The sequence below is a fragment of the Triticum urartu genome, unplaced genomic scaffold (assembly GCF_003073215.2).
Source record: "Triticum urartu cultivar G1812 unplaced genomic scaffold, Tu2.1 TuUngrouped_contig_6360, whole genome shotgun sequence".
In the NCBI taxonomy this organism is placed as follows: Eukaryota; Viridiplantae; Streptophyta; class Magnoliopsida; order Poales; family Poaceae; genus Triticum; species Triticum urartu.
The window spans coordinates 1-13,781 of record NW_024117117.1 but is presented as its reverse complement, the minus strand read 5'-3'; the positions used below and the strand labels follow the sequence as shown (position 1 = coordinate 13,781).

General features: G+C 41.3%; 1 protein-coding gene across 1 annotated transcript; it reads right to left on the bottom strand.

Annotated features, from left to right (window-relative positions):
* Positions 1–8,413: 8,413 nt before the first annotated feature.
* LOC125530491 (ubinuclein-1-like) lies at positions 8,414–12,854 on the bottom strand (the record flags this gene model as incomplete). The annotated part of the gene is given in 6 exon segments (XM_048694884.1): positions 8,414–9,114; positions 9,297–9,398; positions 10,183–10,230; positions 10,567–10,707; positions 10,838–10,960; positions 12,768–12,854. Coding segments are annotated over 6 exon segments (969 nt in total), but the record flags the coding sequence as incomplete, so codon positions are not given.
* Between the last annotated feature and the right edge of the window lie 927 nt (positions 12,855–13,781).

Genomic DNA, 13,781 nt, shown 5'->3' with positions numbered 1-13,781 from the left:
TGTATCCAATTTAGGCAGCATCATATTCTCATGAACATTAGAATCGTTACCAAGAAACGAAAGTACTTGATAATTCAATTGGCATGTGCGAGCTCTAGTAATTGGTCCAGTATGTATAGCAGCAGGGGCTGTGGGTGTAACAATGGTATTGATGTCCTCATCAGGCCATCTTTCAGCGTCGTCCTCCGGCAGCTCCCCTTCACCGGCGACCTCAGTCATCGGTGGTGAGGGGGGTCGCCGGATCCACGTGCGTGGATCGTTTTTACTCCCTTGTGGTTTACGTTTTTAGGTTGTTCATTGTCTTGGCTTCGGTGGCGAGGATGACGACACTGAATAAAGATTCTTCGAATCCTTCCCTGATGAGGCCATCGGTCCTATGGTTGCGGATGGATTTGGAAACAGTCTATTCAAGCAAGGATGGTGTGGTGGCGGTGGCATCCTCGTGGTGGAACTGTGTCCTCGGGCTCCGCCGTTGCGACAGCGTTTGCTCCAGCATCGATGTGGAGCTTGAGAGGTAGTCCAGGAGCGGATGCAGATTGTGGTCTGCATCGATGACATCTGGAAGATGGAACGTTTGTTGGGTTCATGGTTCGTGGATGGCAGGTATACATGGTTTCCTCCTTCGGCGTCTTAGTTGTGGTGGGGTGCCAGATCTGGAGTTCGACGGCGTGTCCGGGGTGTTGCCCCGGTCTGATTCGTTCAACGGCACTAGCTTCACTTTTGGTGAGCCACCTTGGAGGTCCGCAAAGCTGCATATCAATGATGGAGCATATCACCTTGGAGCTTGGGTGAGGAGGTGATCCGTCATTCTTTTCTTTGATACCTGTTGTGGTGCTGCCGGGGGCAGGTGACGGGTGTTGGTGTCAAGCTCAGAGATGTTCTGCTATTTTTGCAGTTTTGTCATGTCGGTTCTTGCGTGACTTGTACTTTGTTTGTTATGATATGAATGAGACACGTATTATCATGCAAAAAAAGAGTATGTAAATCATAAAAAAAAATTATGTTGAATGCTACCTAACATGTCTATCATGTATTCTTATTATGGCATGAATATTGAGAAACGATGAAGTAATTGATATCAACATAATAATATCCATGAATACTAGAACATAATCATTACTTTCTCAAAATATACGATGCTTAACGAATGTTATCCCTGCTCATTGAATTATGTAAGCATGGCATGACTCCATCTTCCTAACATAAGTACAAATCATGATCACCCTGTGTCAATTCAAGCAATTGGATCATACTTTTTCACGCGCTTCAGCATCTTCAACTCCAGTCTATACATGAGCATGAGCCATGAACTTAGCACTACGGATGGAATATAATAGGATGGTAGAGGTCTATAAAGGAAGACAAAAAGTGAAGAAAGTCTTGCACCAACTCGGCGGATCATTCGGCAATCGAGAGGCCTTTCAATCGATATCAATGCGAAGAGTAGGGATTTCCATGCAATGGATGCACTAGAGCTATAAGTGTATGAAAGCTCTCAAGTAAAACTAAGTTGGTGTGCATCCAACTTGCTTGCTCATGAATACCTCGGGCATTTGAGGAAGCCCGCCATCGGAATATACAAGCCAAGTTCTATAATTAAAATTTTGCACTAGTATATGAAAGTGACAAATCCGAAGACTCTCTATATGAAGAACATGGTGCTACTTTGAAGCACAAATATGGCAAAAGGATAGTAACATTGTCCCTTCTGTCTTTTTATCTCATTTTTCTTTTCCTTTTTTCAAGTCAGGAACCTCATCCTCATTCTTTGGAGGACACATTAGTCTCCATCATTCTTTACCTCACTGGGACAATGCTCTAATAATGATGATCATCACAGTTTTATTTACTTACAACTCGATAGACTGAAAAAATACGACTCTACATGAATGTCTCTGGCAATGTACCGGGATGTGCAATGATCTAGCGTAACATGTATTACAATGATGAAAGGTGGCTTTGCCACAAATATCATGTCAGCCCTATATGATCATACAACGCAATATGATGATGAACACTGCTACCTCTTGAGCATGTGTTGGTTTTCCCTTGAAGAGGAAAGGGTGATGCAGCAAAGTAGCGTAATTATTTCCCTTAGTTTTTGAGAAACGAGGTATCAATCCAGTAGGAGACTACACGCAAATCCCCTAGTACCTGCACAAACAAATAAGAACCTTGCAACCAACGCGATAAAGGGGTTGTCAATCCCTTCATGGCCACTTGCAAAAGTGAGATCTGATAAAGATAATAAGATAAATATTTTTGGTATTTTTGTGGTATAGATTGGAAAATAAAGATTGAAAAATAAATAGTAAACTAGAATTGTAGATTGGAAACTTATATGATGTAAAGTAGACCCGGGGGCCATAGGTTTCACTAGTGGCTTCTCTCAAGATAGCATGCATTACGGTGGGGGAACAAACTACTGCCGAGGAATTGATAGAAAAGCGCATAGTTATGATGATACCTAAGGCAATGATCATGAATATAGGCATCACGCCCGTGACAAGTAGACTGAAATAATTCTGCATCTACTACTATTACTCCACACAGCATGCATCTAGAGTATTAAGTTCATAAGAACAGACTAGCGCATTAGGCAAGATGACATGATGTAGAGGGATAAACTCAAGCAATATGATATAAACCCCATATTTTTATCCTCGATGGCAACAATACAATACGTGTCGTTTCCCTTTCTGCCACTGGGATCGAGCACCGCAAGATTGAACCCAAAGCTAAGCACTTCTCCCATTGCAAGAAAGATCAATCTAGTAGGCCACACTAAACTGATAATTTAAAGAGACTTGTAAAGATATCAAATCATGCATATAAGAATTCAGAGAAGAACCAAATAATGTTCATAGATAATCAAATTCATAAACCCACAATTCATCAGATTTCGGCAAACACACCGCAAAAGAGTACATCGAATAGATCTCCAAGAACATCGAGGAGAACTTTGTATTGAGATCCAAAGAGAGAGAAGCCATCTAGCTAATAACTATGGACCCGAAGCTCTGTGGTAAACTACTCACACATCATCAAAGAGGCTATGGTGTTGATGTAGAAGCCCTCTGTGATCGAATCCCCCTCTGACAGATCGCTGAAAAAGGCCCCAAGATGGGATCTCACGGGTACAGAAGGTTGCGACGGTGGAAAAGGTGTTTCGTGGCTCTCTTGATACTTCCTTGACGTCCACTCCAAGTCTCCTGGATTGCGTTTGTTCCAAAAACGATCCTCGCAAAGGTTTCATTCCGCTTGGATTCCGTTTGATATTCCTTTTCTGCGAAACACTGAAATAGGCCAAAAAAACAGCAATTTGCATTGGGCTTTTGGTTAATAGGTTAGTCCCAAAAAATATATAAAAAGGTATATTAAAGCCCACTAAACATCCAAAACAGATAATATAATAGCATGGAACAATAAAAAATTATAGATACGTTGGGGACGTATCAAACACACATGTCATGTGGACAGTAACGGTGGAAGTTGCATGGCAATATATCTAGGAATGGCTATGGAAATGCCATGATAGGTAGGTATGGTGGCTATTTTGAGGAAGGATATAATGAGGCTTATTTGTGATAGAGTGTATCATATCACGGGGTTTGGATGCACCGGCAAAATTTGCACCAATTCTCAAGATGAAAATGGGCAATGCACGGTACCGAAGAGGCTAGCAATATGTGGATAGGTGGGAGTGTTGTATTAGTCCATGAACTCACATTAGTCATAAAGAAAGCATATACTTATTGTGAAAGTTTTATTAGCCCTTGAAACAAATTACTACTCGCATGCCCCTAGGGGGGAGGTTTGTAGGAATTAACCATCATGCGCCCCTGATTCAAACAACACAAATGATTTCAACAAGGAATAAATATGCTCCAACATCTCGTCATGCCATGAACGACACTTGAATGAGTAACGCATAACAAGCTTTAATATCAATATTTTTACTAACCAATGATTATGAACTAATACTCTTTCATATTACTATATCAATATCACTAAATCACATGCTTCATATTCAGTGATCTACATAGAAGTTTTTATTATACCACTCATGTATACCTATCATTTTTGAACTAGTCTTATAACCCATGCAAAATACCACTCCTGTTTAGACTCTCAAAAATATATAAGTGAAGCATGAGAGTGCAAATGATTTCTATAAAATATATCTACCGCCACTCTAAAGATATAAGTGAAACACATGAGCAACTGCCTAACTCAAAAGGTATAAGTGAAGCATATAGAGCATTCTAACAAATTATAATGAATATGTATCTCTCTCTCAAGAGGTGTGTGCGGCAATCAATGATTGTGGCAAACTAACAAATGAAATAAAACTATAGGACATGACACTCCAAGCAAAACTCATATCATGTGATGAATAAAAATAGAGCTTCGAGTAATATTACCGATAGATTGTGGACGAAAGAGGGATGCCAAGCTTAGATGCTTGGGTCTTCTTTGAATATTACCTTGCGGTGCCTTGGGCATCCCCAAGCTTAGGGTCTTGCCGTTCCTTATTCCTTCATCCATCCTGATCTCACCCAAAACTTGGAAATTGTATTTGTTTGATGAAGTCTCCCCGGCAACGGCGCCAGAAATTCTTCTAATACTTGTGCTGGGCGTTGGGATTTTCCTGAAGAGAAAGTGATGTAGTATAGTAGCAGAAAGTATTTACCTCAGTTAAGAACCAAAGTTTATCGAACCAATAGGAGATTCATGCAAACAAAGGTCAACAATACATGCATACACAAAAAACAAATACTTGCACCCAACGCGGGCAAGAGGGTTGCCAATTCCCTTGTGCTCGTTAATTTCAAGAATTAATTCTGATAGTAGTAGATAGATAAATTGCAAAACTAAATAAAAGTAAATAAATTGTAGCAAGGTAATTACGGTTTTAGCAGTATGATGTAAATGGACTCGGGGGGCATAGCTTTTACTACAGACATCTCTCTCAAGAATATAGGGACGGTGGGTACACAAATTACTGTTGGGCAATTGATAGAAAACACATAGTTATGATATTATTCATGGCATGATCAGTACATAGGCATTATGTCTGTGACAGCTAGACCGAAACGACTATGTATCTACTACTATTACACCACTTCGAGAGAAATTCTATGCTTGCCTCTCTAAGTATTAAGTTCATAACAAATAGAGTAATGCTTTAATCATGATGAAATGATGTAGATAAAGTAAGACCAATCAATATTATCAAACCCCATTGTTTTACCCTTAGTAGCAAAAATACAAATATGTGCCTCACTATCCCTTTTGTCACGAGGTGAGGACACCGCAAGATTGAACCTACCACAAAGCACCTCTCCCGTTGAAGATAAATCAATCTAATTGCCAACACTAAATAAATAGATCAGAGACAAATACAAAGCTATAACAATCACACATTATAAAGTTCAAAATAGACTCAATTACTTTCAATGAACAATCAGATCATAAGCCGACAATTCGTCGGATCCCAACAAACACACCGTAAAACATCACATCGAATCGATCTCCGAAGAGAACATCGTATTGAAAATCAGAGAGAGAGAGAGAGAGAGAGAGAGAGCCACATCATCATGGACCCGTGGGTCCTATGGGAAACTACTCACACATCATCATGGAGGCAACAAGGTTGATGAAGATGGCCTCCGCGATCAATTCCCCCTCGGCAGAGTACCAACAGAGGCTTCCAAATGGGATTGCGGAAGAACAGAGACTTGCGGCGGTGGAAGAATTATTTCGGGTCTCGCTCTGGTTGTTTCTGGATTTTAGGGAATTTATAGGCTTGTAATTAGGTCAAACGGAGTTACGAGGGGCCCACAAGCTCAGGTGGCGCCCCTGGGGGCATGACGTGTGAGCTTGTGGTACGGTCTCCCCACGACGCTTCTAGGGTCTTTCCTAATCTAGAAAAAAATCAGTGTAAAGTTTCATCGTGTTTGAACTTCGTTTGGTATGGTTTTTCTGCGAAACAATAAAATAGGAAAAACAAAAACTGGCATTGGGCACTAGGTTAATAGGTTAGTTCCCAAAAATGATATAAAATTGCATATAAAGCATACAAGATTGAGAATATAATATCATAAAATAATCAAAAAATATAGATACGTTGGAGACGTATCAGCAACCTTTGTGCCCAGCTTCACGCGGTGCTCAGGTGCTTCGCCGGCCCTGGCTTCGACCCCGGCGTCGCCACTCCCTCCTGTGGTGCGTTTCAGCGCCACCTGATACACTTCAAACGGCGGTGACGATTGAGAATGATGGTGAGGATGCAGGCGAAGAGAAGGTATATTGTGTGTGTAGCGTGAGTGGGGTGTGTGGCCGCCTATTACAACCAGCGGCTTAGGCGCCATTAATATGGAGCAGTTGGGAGCAAGGCAGGCGGCGGTCAAAGTGTCAGTGGGCCTCTCGGTGAGCCTGTGCGGCGGACTGCTCGCATGCCTCCCGTCAATTCACACACCTGCTCGCACGTCTCCTGGTGAGCCTGCGTAGCGAACACGGCTCCTGTCAATTCACACACCTGCTCGCACGTCTCCCGGTCAGCCTGCGCAGCGGACTGCTCGCATGCGTCCTGTCAACTCACACACCTGTTCGCATGGCTTGCGGGACGCGTGGCGGCACATATATTATTGGTCTAATGCCCATGTTTTGGATAATTAAACCGTTTGCAATGATAATGTGGTAGCTTTGTGTTGCAACTATTAATAAGCTCCCATTTGTAAGAACTTTATATCAAAACTTATCTCGAATTTGACAAAAGAATCATAGTCTATTGGTGTCATATCATGACACCATATGACACCATGACGAGTTTCATGAATTTCAGCTGAGTTTTGAATTTACTGAAATTTAAAAACTAAGATTCTCCATGTTTGCGGCCAAGTCACGATACCGAGATGCTTCTGTAGAGACTTAATAAAGATAACTATTAAATCTTTTTAGTAGAGGTGTCCAGATGAGATGAGATTGGCGGTTAAGAATGTCTTGAATGTCCAGCGGTTGAATGAAAAGTACTTAGGCATACCTTCAGATGTAGGTATTTCAAAAAATGGGGCCTTCAAGTATTTGAAAGACCGTCTTTGGGCCAAGATACAAGGATGGATGGAGAAGATCCTATCAGCGGCAGGAAAGGAGGTCTTATTAAAATTTGTAGCCCAGGTAATACTGATTTACTCTATGTCTTGTTTCATACTCCCTAGAGGACTTTGCCAGCATTTGACATCGATGATCAAGGCATTTTGGTAAGGAAGTAAAAGGGGACAATGAAAACCGTATTGGGTCTTGTAGGATACTGTGAGCATGCCAAAATACATGGGAGGTCTGGGATTCTGAGACTTTGAATTTTTTTGATCTTGCCCTTCTAGCTAGGCAAGCTTGGAGAGTCATGGAGAACCCTGGATCCTTAAGCGCAAGAATCCTGAAGGCAGTATATTTTCCGGAGGCACAATTTCTTTCACCTCAGTTCTGCACACACCCGTCCCAAATCTGGCGGGTGATGATGGAAGGCCCCGAGTTTCTAAGGAAAGGATTGATAAAACGGATTTGTAATGGAGAGAGCACAAATATTTGGCAACCAAATTGGCTATCGCGGGAAGAGAACATGCGGCCAATTGTCTCATTGGTCAGGGACCCACCGCGAATGGTAACGGAGCTCATGGGACAAGGAAATGCATGCTGGAACAGGTCGTTGATCGAGCAGGTTTTCCTATCGTATGACGCGTCGGCCATACTTGTGATCCATGGGATGCTTGATCATGCTACGGTGGAAGCAGTGGCGTGTAGGGAGTAACTATCACTTGCAAAAGATTTGGGATGCAACACTTGCTTGTGGCATCTGATTGCAAACAAGTCAAATCATATCTAGGAGGACACGGGAGGCAACTACGGTGGTATTATCAGAGAACTGAAAGAAACTTCAAAAGGATTTATTTCTTGTAATTTTACATTTGAATCTAGAGCTTCTAATTTCGAAGCACATTTGGCTGGACGCTCCGTTCGACACAAATGTAATCCCTGTAAACATTCTCGACAACGAATAAAAGCCTAGCTATCTTTGCTAAAAACCTCATTATTATCGATTCTCAAAAAAAGAATCTACTCATTATATATTATTATCAAAACACAATAATACATGTAGAAATTTTTGTTCGCCAACATTAGTAACTACCGTGATCTGTAAGCGGCAAAAAATGACTTACTTTCACTACCAAACTCATCGTGGACAAGTATCTATCTACGACCTGTATGTTTTTCATAATATTTTCCAAAACGTAAGACATGGATTTCTGATAAACAGGCTCATATGATAAATTCCGGCACTCAAAATGGAGCTCAGATGCAGATGTTGGTAAGCGAGAACCGACAACAGAATGATTACAACGAGGGGAAACAATGACAAACGAAACAGACTAAACCATGTAAATTATTCATCTTTCCAAACTACAAATGGGCCAGAAAATACCCTTCTCAGTCAAGATGACGCGCTAAGAGTTCAATCATAATTTGCTCAGAAGTCAATTGGCAGCGAGCACATCGAACATCTACCTACCTATCTTTGTTACAAGCCAACCTTTGGCCATGATTTATTCTTCTGTTCCCCAATGGAGCACCACCAAAATGATTTTGTTAGCTGTAGCCGGGCCGCTGGGGGTCATAGCCTGCAACGGCAAGCACCGTCTGAGGAAGGCTACTGCTACTGCCGACCTTTGCATCATCCACACGCTTCGCAGGCTTCTGCTTCTCGCTGACATACCGCGGGGGAACCTTCAGTGGGTTAGCTTGCAGTTGCAGATCCACGGCGGCGTCAGACCCTAGTTTCCTCCTCTTGATGTCCGTGGAAGAACTACGGTTGCCGTCAGATGCTGCACCCACGGTCACTTCACCAACTCTGTCAGCGTTTCTGCAGACCTGGCTATGTCCATAGTTAACAACAGGATACAAGGTGTGTGTGCTTGTCATCGATGGACTAGCGTCTTTCACGGGCGGTTGCATAACTTGCTGTGCTGTAGCATACTGAGCCACCATTGGGTTGCCATCTCGTGACTTGGCGGCAGCAGCTATCCTTCTCCTCTTCATTCTCTCCTCGTTGCGAACCTGATTTTTATTTAACATGCAACATCCAGTTAGTCACTGAGTGACATTTTGTTCCAACCAGGTATTGTGCATTCGTTTCATATTGGGCAGGGTATGCAGAAATGGATGCCACAGAGTTGTGTACTTGCTTTTTTTTCCAAGGAGATTTTTAACTAGGCATGTTAAGCTCAAAAGACATTCACCTTGCGCTGCCGGTACAATAAATTTCTTCGCTCCTTCGATCTTGAAATGGCATTTCGAATTTCAACTTTATCCATGTAACCTTGTGGCCACAAGTCAGCAAGCTGGTGCAGAAAGATAATGCGAGCACGTCATGAACTAGTATAAAAGCACATGAGCTGGTGTATCTCAAACTAATATGTTACTCAGAAGCTTATGAAATAACTAAATTGGTGCAAAATTCATGATCCATGAAACACAATTAACAGAGTATCTCACGATAATCTTTAGCTCGTGCACAAAGGCATTTCTTTGACTTTGGATTACTTTGCTAGAAGTTTCCTCGACTACATACAAAATAACGTAGTGAGCCGAAAGGCATTATGTATTGGCTAGCTTAGAGACACACTAATCTTTAGCTGGTACACAGAGGCATTTGTTTGACTTTGGATTACCTCGCTAAAAAAATCTCGACTACATGCAAAATAATGGAGCAAGCCAAAAGGCATATATTGGTTAGCTTAGAGACACCATCATAGTCAATCGGATTATGATAACCAAAAGGGTGTATTACTAAGGAACCACATTTAAGTTCACCGCCAAGATCTTTCTGTGTGATTGTAAGTACCATGCCAGAACTGAAAAAGAAGTCTTTTAAGGACCATTACTCCGTCGAAAACATGTTTGCATATTACAGTATAGTACTCCGATAGGAAATAAGTGTCGTGGTTTTAGTTCAAATTTGAACTAAAACCACGACACTTATTTCCGACCGGAGGGAGTAGGTTCTTTCAACAGATGTTCCTAAAAAAGGGATCGCTATTAGACTACTTCAAAGTTAGAATCCAAAATAGCTGCAAAACAGAAAGGAGGAACAGAAAAAGAAACATGTAAATTGGCAGGCCATACCTCTACATATAACTTACGACTCTGAGGGCCCTTGTCTTCATCCATACCCTGAAAAGCATGCGATTTTCAATAATTAAGCATAATCATAAGTTATATGGAACTCAAGGCTTTGAAGTGATACTAAATACGCATAGATCAAACTAAATAAGGCTAAAGGCAAGGAGCCTTTCGAGGCCACTCTTATTTCGAAATAACTGTACTAAGCTCCTGACAGGGTGGGCAAAGATTTTATCTCTTCACAAAATACAGACATGTACAATAGATAAAACCTAAAACTAAACAGAAAAGTATCCCTCCCGAAGCTTCCAGCATTTCTGTAGAGAGAAAACTGGCCACTAGCTTTGAAATACTATCATTGAAGGAGATACATCTGCATGTCTATACCTCAACATAAAGATCATATAGATCACAGATCCTGTCCTCCAGTGGAGCATCCAGAACAAATTTGCCTTTTAAGGCTGTTTTATCATCAATACTGACACCCCCTTGAAAATCATGTGCTGAATCATCCCTTTGTTCAGTAACCTAAAAGCAAATGGAGGCAAAATTTTCTAAATTAAACTTCTGATGCATTGAGGAAATCAAAAGCTAAAATAAAATGCAAGAACCCAAATGAAGTGAATCCTCCACATCCTACTCAGCATTGCAGTCTTACCTTGGGCTTGGTGTCTAGACGTGCTTTGACCATTTCATAGATCTCAGTTTTCACTTGCTGGAACTTGTCAGCCTTCTCTTGCTTAGCGCACATACCCGATTCGACCATTTCTTTCATGTTTCTCTGAAGATACCAACAATTAGTGAAACTACGGTACAATATACTCCCTCCGTCCAAAAAGCTTGTCCCTCAAATGGATGTATCTAGCATCAAGTTAGTGCTAGATACATCCATTTGAGAGACAAGCTTGGGACAAGCTTTTTCGGACGGAGGGAGTACAATTCAAAGCAATGCAAGACATGATGCAAGCAATATAAAGGCCATAACTGAAAAAATGAAGCAATAACACAGTCAGATGCTCAAGACTCGGAATATTGTTATACCGTGACATGCATGGTCAATATTGTTATACCGCCTCTATTTTCTGCTGTCTATGTTGCTTGTTCTCTCTTTAGCAATGAGAGGTGCAGAAATTGAAGAAGTGGAAGACCAATTCTTGTTTGCACCATCAGTAGGTAGTTTTGCACCTGTTTGCATGGGCCAAAGCTCACCCTACCAATTTTTTGATGGTCACCAAACTTTTGGTGTTTGTTTGGATGGTTACCAATGTTTTGGCATGCCAATGCCTCTTTCCCCACTCTAGTTCGTTTTTCATGCCAATGCTGGGCAAACCCCGGCTAGCAAAAGCCTGACCAAAATTTTAGCTAGCCAAATATTTGGTAGGGCAATCTTGGAAAGGCGGTCTCTTTCCAAAATCCAAACACAAGGTGCTGGCTGAAAAAACTAGCTGGGGCACTCTGAGTCTGTGATCATGATCTATTATTAGAGCCCCCTATCTTTTCTGCATGACAACTTCCCAAGATGAGAGTTTGGTGAAGTATGTTGCACTCAAAGGTCCAGGTGGTCAATGAGGACTGCAATTCCTCGCATCAACCAACTTGGATGTTCAATCTACGAGCATATTTCTCATTTCATTTTTTTAGTCCTTTATTAGAACTCGTTAAATAACCAAGAGATCCTGGATACACTGAATTTTACTACTCATGATATGCAAGATATTAGAAGCAGTGAGAAGGGAAGGTCAGGTTGCAAGTAAAGTTGAATGATAAAGAATCTCGAAGCAAGGAACTCACACCCATAGTGCATTGAGGGAAAGGGAACCATAAGTATTTATCTGGCTACTAGAGACGATTAATTAGATTTGCTCTCTTGTGCATCCTTCCTTAAATAAACTATCTTCACTAAGCACAATTTATATTTATATAATGCAGTCTCTCCACTGTTTCCTAGCCAACCAAAAGAAGACATGTGGACAAAAATATAGTTCCTTTATCATGGAGTCTGCTTGTTCAGTTACATGAAAGCAAATTTTAGTCTATTGTCAGTAGCATGATTATTGTACAAATCAAAAGATCAAATCCAGTAAGCTTGACTTGCTGCTTAGTTCATCCACATGACTTGAATTGAAAAATGTAAACTATCATATGAAAATGCATAATCACATAACGACGCCAAAAAAATGTGTTCTTATAAAAATATATCAGCATGCCAATAGCCATCCAAAATGTTATTAAATTCATCCACAAGTACCTAAGACCCTAACAGTAGGTGAATACAAAACTGGAACTTAAAAATGGCTTTCTCCTAATAGTAATCGTGCTAGAACTCATTCAAAGCTGCAAGTGAACTATAACTATAACAAATAGAAGACCTACTCATCACAAATTCCTCTAAATTCCTCCAGATTCAAGATCAAGGCGGTGGACAGTGCAGGAATATTACAAAATTAACATTTTTTTGGAATCTGAAACTCACAAAAGCAACCACCTAAAAAGGATCATGATGCCATGCTTGAACACATACTAAAAGAATAAAAAATTCGCAAAATCAATACAACAATGCACATACTTTAATCACTGCCTCTACTCACCTTCAGTGTCCTACGCTGCACAAGGTGCCCCACTATGCCCATGAGGCGATTGATCAATTCATCTTCTGAGATTTTACCCTGATTTGCCTGCATTTATCAAGAATTCACTGTTGTGAGCTGCACAGTAAGTTAAAACTGCCACTATAACCGAGTGCTTTTACTGGAACACACAAAAACAAGCACAGGCTGTACTTTCCAAGCTTCTACATTCACACGACGAAAAGCAGCAGCACAGGAATTTAAGGTGTATATGCCTAGATCTCTCTAATCTCAAAGAGTAAACTCAAAACTGCAGATTTTATGTCAAAACTGCCAAGGAACTACGTTACAGATCACAGTTTGCATTTCGGATAACTACAGATATAGTCATTGAAGACAGAGGTTCTGAACATGAGGAATCCTCCTCCCCATCTGTTTTGTGTCGGTGCTTGCAACTCTCTAAGGCATCCCAGCCTGCCGCCACCATCCCTGTTCCCATCCGTTCTGGATCTGGTGGCAGCGACAGCTGTGACTACCGTCAGGCCACCCTCCACCTCAAGCCCTCCCTCTTCCTAATTTGTTAGCCGGCCATTGCAGCAGGTTAGCTTCACCCTCCCTCCTCCCTCTCATCGACCTGGCTGAGTGGTGTGTATTTCTTGCCAGATTACTATTACATGCGTGAATCTCTTGCTTGATGGTTCGTGGCTGAAGCTGAATGCTCTTGCCAAATTACTGTTACATGCGTGAATCTCAAGTTTGATGCTTCATGATGCATTGTGTACTGTCATCTTTCTATATATAGTTGATGTCAATGCATGGCAGCACTGCTTTTGCTACATTCTTTATGTGTGTACAGTGTCACCTCAGCACTCGCCATAGCTGGTGTTGTGGCTGAGGTACCTCACTTTATCGCTGTAGTAAATATAGGCTACTGATTTTATGAAATCTAGCAGCACAGATATAAGAGAAGAAAACTATAGTTTTAGCAGAACAAGAAAACCACTATGTATGCCTTGATGGGTTACTGGGTTCAGC